General features: G+C 34.7%; 1 protein-coding gene across 1 annotated transcript; it reads left to right on the top strand.

Annotated features, from left to right (window-relative positions):
• The first annotated feature begins 1,553 nt into the window (after nucleotides 1–1,553).
• Nucleotides 1,554–5,941, top strand: cpo (carboxypeptidase O). Its single transcript, XM_026205738.1, has 9 exons — nucleotides 1,554–1,706; nucleotides 1,817–1,877; nucleotides 1,965–2,066; nucleotides 2,719–2,823; nucleotides 3,177–3,293; nucleotides 3,403–3,496; nucleotides 4,493–4,695; nucleotides 4,771–4,855; nucleotides 5,532–5,941. The coding sequence occupies exons 1-9, from the start codon at nucleotides 1,612–1,614 to the stop codon at nucleotides 5,795–5,797; spliced, it is 1,128 nt and encodes a 375-aa protein (XP_026061523.1). The 5' UTR covers nucleotides 1,554–1,611; the 3' UTR covers nucleotides 5,798–5,941.
• Nucleotides 5,942–7,921: the final 1,980 nt, after the last annotated feature.

The raw sequence follows: 7,921 nt of genomic DNA, 5'->3' as shown, positions 1-7,921 counted from the left end.
CAGTTCCTTGTTGGTGTTTCTCCCTCTTAGTTGTTTGCCTGTTCCAGTAGTGTTGGGAGAAACAAAACTTTTTGATTCAAAATGATTCATTTTTCCGAAGCGCTCGAAAGACCACGCACTGATGACACCTATCGGTCAAACCTGTGTAAATGCAACTAAAACCCAGCTCATCCCTGCATAAAAACACCTTTAACAAGCCAATTGCAGATGTTTCATTAAAAGTGTAACATATTTAATACAATTAACAAATCAAAATCTTTTATTTGTTTTGTAGACCGCTTGGGTAATCATAAGAGAATATTAACTAAATTCCTTTCTTTTACTTTCTTTAACAGATGTCATGTCTACATATGTTTACAACTGATTCGACATCAGGTAAAAACCACAAACACATTGAAAAAAATAAAGGCACAGAAGGAACACTTTTGTATACCTTAAGTGACCAACCTTTAAGGTACCAATATGGACATTTTCGATAAAAAGGTGTGACTTAAAAGGTACTGCCCCAGTTAACGCTTTTGTATCTTTGTTTGAAAGTGTATAATAAATGGAAAGTCGAAATGGAAATACAATAATTATATAAAAAGTCATAAATGCAACACTCATGACCTTTGGACTATTGGACTGCTTCAGTCTGGAATCAGGATGTCATAAAAAATGGCAATAAATCATCATAAAATCACAAAATCTTCAAAGAATTGCCCAGCCCAAAGGAACTATTCATTATTGTTAATAAGTGATTACTAGATATATGTGATGATGATGATTAATAGCTCAGATATCACTACTGATGACGTGAGCTGATGTCTTGCAGTTATAGTGCACAGTTTAAACTTGTCGCACACAACAAAACTTCGGAAATATCTAAGCATTCGATAAAGTATGAGTTGACGGTACAGTATACTATATATAAAATGTTCCCATCTTAACTAAACATTGTAAGGTGGCTGGGTAACAGATTTGTTTAAGTTTAATTAACTCATCTTATTTATTTAAAATAAATAGTTTTCTTGTTGGCATGGCTTTACCTGTTAAAACAAGACAACATCAGTTGACTGGACTACAAAATAAAACTTAAGTCATCCATTACTTTGACTTCTTTTTAAACGTTGACTCTTTATTTATTATGTCAAGTTAACAAATTTTAAGGCAAATATGTTTACTGAACAAATAAGGCTAATTCATGGATACTTTAATATTGGTTGCACTTTATTTTTCAGTATGTGTAATTACATGTACTTATAGTGTACTTACAGTGTATTTATCTAAGAAAGTTCTGGTAACACAAGGTAACTACATGGGGTAGGGGTAGGTTTAGGGTAGGTTCAGGGTTAGTACCTAGTTGTTACATAGTTATTGTAATTACTATAATAAGTAAATAGTATGTATATGGGGAACAGGACTGTAAAATAAAGTGCTACCTTAATATTTATTGACAATGCCCTGATTACAGCAAGTTGCGCTTTGTTAACAGCTCATTTTGTTGGAACAGATTTATGATAAGTTAGATGCTGAATAAATGTCTTTGGTTTAAATATTAACATCGGTTGAGGTGGTATCTCTGTCAGTTAGAAATCACTTTATAAGTCACTGTCAGGCTGCACTAGGTTCATGCTGCCAGGTTCAGCAAGCTTGGATAAGAAACCAACCATGAAGGGCTCAATAATGTGGGTTTTGTTGGTCTTGGCTCTGGTGGTCCAGGACAGGTAAGATGTCAGGGTTCTGACATTAACTTAATGGTCTCCTGAGTTTGAAAAACAAGTTTTGTTTTCTTGTTTTTCCATTAGATTCAATAAAGTATCTTAATTCATTACAGACTAGCTGGTGGATTGGAACACAAATCATATGACTACACAAAGTACCACACCATGGATGAGGTGAGATTATCCTGTACAAGCATACCACATTGATTGATTTATTGATTTGTTTGTTAATTTATTGACCTGATAAATCTCTCCATACAGATTTCAGCATGGATGAATCAGATTGAAAGGGAAAACCCGGATGTTGTTTCCAGTATGATATATGGGCAAACGTATGAAAACAGGAACATTTCATTACTAAAGGTACTGGTGTGTAGTGCCAAACTCCATTTGTTATCATAAACAATCTTCTCATTAAAAAAAAGGAAAATTTAAACACACAGCTGTCCATTAAGGAAATGCAGGAAGTTGCAAATGCTACAGTAAATTATTGCTAAATGCTAAATTAAATTGGAAAAGCAAAACAATAAATAAAATATAAATAAAATAATAATAATAATAAGAAGAAGAAGAAGAAGAAAAGTTAAGTCAAATGTATTTGTATAGTGCTTTTCACAACTTAGCTTTAAAGAAAATCATGATGTGAACGTTTATATATCATAGTTTTATTCATTTTTATTTACTATAGTTCACTTTTTTATTTTCAATTCAAGTAACCGAAATGGTTACTTATGGTTGTGGAATTGTAGTTTTAGTTAACTATAAACCCTGTTTTAAAAACTGTTCATATACACAAAAAGGAGCCATTAAATATAGCTTTTAATCATTGCATTAAACAAGATCAAATAAAACCACACAACCTATTTTCGATTACGTTTGCGCACCTTAATAAAATTTCTGAAGTGGTACAATGGGACAGTGATGGTGTCGAGTGTTAATATTAAAAGGTGCTTGAAATAATGCCATGGTATTACCATAGTACTTTCTTGGTCATTTGTTTGCATCTGACATGTAGATCGGCTTGAACAGCACCACAACCAAGAAAGCTGTTTGGATGGACTGTGGGATTCATGCCAGAGAATGGATCGCTCCAGCTTTCTGCCAGTATTTCGTTAAAGAGGTGAGTCTCTGCCACAGTAAAGTTATTATGAAGCATTTACTCATGATGACATACATCTTCAGTGTTATTCCCAGAAATATCACATCCATTATATATTACATGACAGGCCATTGTTTAGAATGTCCTGATCTGTAAATGCAATGCAGGAATCAGGAACTATTTATTTTCCTAAAAATGCTGTGTTATTTTCTCATACTCATGAATAGATAATAATGCTTTTGTATACAGGTGTAGGTGTATATAAGTTTCAACAAATATAAAGTTTAGATTTATATTTAAATTAAATACATTTGATCTAAAAAAATAAATAATAATAATAATAATTATGTAACTGCTTTTTATGCTCAAAAAAGATCCTGGGCTCCTACGAAAAAGACTCAAAGGTAAACGCATTGCTTAAAAACCTGGACTTTTACATCACCCCGGTGCTGAATATGGATGGATATATTTATTCCTGGATTGATGACACAGTGAGTTTCATCCTTTTGAATACTTCTATATGACACACATTCGATGAAGATAAAATATCTGCACAGTTTATATGTTTAGCATAGAAAATATATGTTGTATCTTTTAAAGACTCGACTTTGGAGGAAGTCCAGATCACCAGGCACTGGAAACTGTACATGTTTTGGCACAGACCTTAACCGCAACTTTTATGCTAACTGGGGCAGTAAGTATATTTTTTATTTCCATATATATACTGTATACACTGAACAAAATTATAACATAACACTTTTGTTTTTGCCCACATTTTTCATGAGCTGAACTCAAAGATCTAAGACTTTTTCTATGTACACAAAGGCCAATTTCTTTCAAATATTGTTCACAAATCTGTCTAAATCAGTGTTAGTGAGCACTTCTCCTTTGCCGAGATAATCCATTCACCTCACAAGAGTGGCATATAAAGATGCTGATTAGACAGCATAATTATTGACCGTGTGATATTTCAGTTTTTCTTTTTTTTCTTTTTTAAATGTGTAAAAATGTCAACAATTCTGTGTTTTCTGTCAATATGGGGTGCTGTGTGCACATTAATGAGGAAATGGCTGCAATATAACAAAGACTGAAAAATTTAAGGGGGTCTGAATACTTTCCACACCCACTGTATATATATATATATATATATATATGCAAAACAAACAATAAATATATACGAGCAAATAAACAAATAAAAATCCTGCAACTCAAAAATATAATATTTTATATTGACACTACCACCTTTAATATGCCACTAAATATTTGTAGATGCTATTTTTACATTTGTAAATGATTACAATTGCACTTCTTGTGCCAAGTGTTTAGCATCTGAGCAATTTAAATAAATTAGTTAAAATAACTAAGTTCTAATGAGAGATAAGGATTATAAACATGATTTAACAGATGACTTAGCAGCACTCAATGTACTATTTTAATCGTGACTTTCCCACAGTCCTACCCTTAAATTGGTCTTAAATTGCAGGCGTGCTTAAGCTGGCAGAGATGAACCTAATATTGTAGTGGTAACCAAATAAAAAGTTACAATGATACACATTTGCTGTGCTTTTGCAGAGTCAAGCATGATGTAGCAGTAATCATGAGTAGACATGCAATCAAGCAAAAGGAGCTAATAAAATAGGATTTTACAGTCCTCACATGATCATTTAATCCATCTGTCTTCTTTCACTAGTGGTCGGGATTTCCAGGGACTGCTGTTCAGAAATCTATAATGGTCCGAGTCCTCTGTCTGAATCAGAGGCCAAAGCCGTCACTGACTTTTTGGGAATGCATCAAAACCAACTGCTCTGTTATCTCACCATCCACTCGTATGGTCAGCTGATCCTTGTCCCCTATGGACACCCGAACATCTCAGCACCCAATTACGATGAACTGGTAAGTAGCAGAACCAATGCTTTTAGGATCTTTTAGGATTGGGACAAATGTGCACGTCTATCAATGTATTTGCAGATGGAAGTAGGTCTTGCTGCAGCTAAAGCCATCAAATCAGTTCACGGGAAGAGCTACAAAGTGGGCAGTTCCCCTGATGTGTTGTGTGAGTATGTTTATAACAGTATATACTCGCCTAATATGAAGACAGTCATTCTTAAGGCCTAGAAGGTTTTATTAATACAGTCGTCTCCACTCATGGTGGCTGCCATTTTTGCAATGCCATTGGTAAGCAAAACTTAATTTGTGTAATACTATATTTATGTCAATCTGCATCAGTATCAAGTAGAGATGCAAAATATGTTTATATTAGTTATTGCCTGATAATGGAGATTTTTCATTTATAAGCATTAGTCGATATTATATATTTAATTGTGCAAGATCATTTCTTTTTGTTTTTACATTTAGATTACTGTATTTTAGTGCAAACTCAAAGTTAATGATAAAAAAAATATATGTAAACACTGTTATAAAACTTGATTTTAGTTTTTAGTGTGTTATGTTAATTTAGAAAGGAAAAAAAAACTAGATTTTTAATATAGAGCACGTATTGGTTCATCACAACAGTATAATATTATGAAAATAGTTTATAGTTATAGTTATAGTATATATATATATATATATATATATATATATATATATATATATATATATATATATATATATATATATATATATATATATATATATATATATATATATACATATATATATATAAAACGTATATTAATGCAAGTTTATCACTTATGACAACACATTAATATACTTCACACTGTTCACAGATGCCAATTCTGGCTCATCTCGTGATTTTGCCAGACTCATAGGGATCCCATACTCCTTTACCTTTGAGTTACGAGATGAAGGGCAGCACGGCTTCCTTCTACCCGAAGATCAAATCCAGCCCACATGTGAAGAGGCTTATCAGGGTGCGATGTCCATCATAAACTACGTCCATGATAAGAATTTCAAAAGTGCAGCTATTACTGTTACAGCCACATTGTGGACAACACTGACAGCCTTATGGATCTCAAGCACTAATGTGATTTAGATCACTATATCTAAATGGATCTTTCTGTTCTGCCTAAACAAGAACAATGTAACGAAAACCGAATGGTTTGATATTTCACTGTCTAATGCATTCAAATTCAGACATTTGTACTGTAAGTGTCAACTATTATTATGTTTATTATTATTAAGGTTTATTGAATTTCATTGAAAATCATTTAACTATAATTGTTTAATTATTGAATAATTTTAATAAAAAAAATATTATATTAGTAAGAATCATGTTTCATGCATTTTCTGCATTTTGTAATATTGATTGCACTGTTCCATTTTGCCAGCTGGTGGCGGTATACACACAGATATCACTGAAGATGGTTGCATGCTTGTATAAACTGCTGTCAACATTAGCAACCTCAGATAACAAGATAAAACAATAAAGGTAGAACTAAAGAAAAGGGGACGTAGAACAGGGCTCCCAGGGAAGATCAGGCAACCCTTCCGCTAATGCACAGAAGCTAAACATTTCAGAGACATGAGGGATAAGATCTCCCGCTTAACGTCCTGAGGGGGCGTACACACCAAGACCTGTTCCAAGACTCACCGAAGCCCTCCTCTGTTTATCACTGACTGACTGGATGACAAAGAGAACAGAGATATGCCCTGTTTGTGATATTAACAATTCCCAGAGAGATCAAGATGATGGATACTGAGTACATACCTTTCTACTGAATTCATCCAAGGACTGAACCAGAGGTCAGGGGTCAACTTTATATATATATATCTCCTATGTGTATGTAACTTTTACCCTTAACAACTGAATCATGGTCCCACTATACCCTCATGTACTAGAACTCCCAGAGTTCTTCTAGTCATGCCATTGGTCCATCATGACAAAACAGTCCCTCTCGATCTCCATTCCTGCTCTACGGTGGCCCTATATGAGAAAGACAATCTCTGTTTGAAGGAGCAGTGCTGGCGAATAATGTTGTATGGAGCTTTACAGTACCAACAACGGCCATCCATCATAGCTGTGTGTTGTGACATGAAGGTAATATGATCGCCTACTGGGCTCCAGCCAAATCTGTGAAGAGGACGTTTGGAGTGGTGAAAATAGAAGTCAGACTTGACGTCTCGTGATAGACGAAAAGCTGGGCTTGAGGTTTTACTTCACTGATTGTTCGAGGGCTTTAGAAAGCATTGGACTGTTTTTGAAAATGACACTGGGGTTTATTTGCCCTTGGTCGGGTTTGTGCTGTAGATTAATGTTCAACATTAAGACGAAGTGTCAAAACATTCAGTACATGTCATTTGTCATGATGCATCTACAGGTCATGAGATTTCAATTTTGGGATCCTCTGAAACTAAACCTATTTATTACCTCATATGAGACCATCTTCTTTAAATCACCCCCTCAGGAACATATTATTACTCACAAGTTTCTCTTATCTCAGGAGATTTTACTTTTGTATCTACAATAATTTATCTGGAACTTAAAAAATGCCCAAAGTGTTGTTTGCTCTTAATTTAATCTCATTACTGTCTATGAGGAACACGTGAGAGTTTTTCTCCATTGTCCTTTCTGCTTTTGTCTTTGTGTAGCTCCTTCCACCTCTCAGTTTTTCCTGCCTCCTACAGTACAATATATTTATAAAATGTCATCTTCCCTACCAAATATCATCCCTCTTTGATAAATGTGCTTAATTTTTCTGATCAACGTATCATACAAGAAGTGCAAAGACATTTTGATGTTGGACTTCTTGCTTTTTTATGAAACCTTTGTGAGATGCTAATATGGGAAATCATACAGTAGATGATGCCTTATTATTGCAGTGCAACAGTTCGGAGCTGCCCACGTGCCATATACTCATCACCGCGACTAATGGGACAGTGACAGCCCTACCGCCCACCTCTGTTTCCATGACAACTGCCACCAGGACTGCTTTAACCAGATCTGAGGCGTGCTTCTGCCACTCTGAAACATTCTGCTTTCTGTCATGTTCTCCCGAAGATACTTTTGACTAGCCACTTTGTCAGATGATGGGGTCTATGATCACCCACCAGCTTATTCAGTTTGACTCTGCAAAATTCCTGTTAGCAGCTGATACAATAGCGGTAGCGCTGTATGGCAGACTGTAGGAAGCCACGTGCCCACCACGAAGAAAGAGAA

Source organism: Carassius auratus, chromosome 1, assembly GCF_003368295.1.
Source record: "Carassius auratus strain Wakin chromosome 1, ASM336829v1, whole genome shotgun sequence".
NCBI lineage: Eukaryota > Metazoa > Chordata > Actinopteri > Cypriniformes > Cyprinidae > Carassius > Carassius auratus.
The sequence above is the reverse complement of the archived record's forward strand: the minus strand, read 5'-3'. Positions and strand labels throughout refer to the sequence as shown.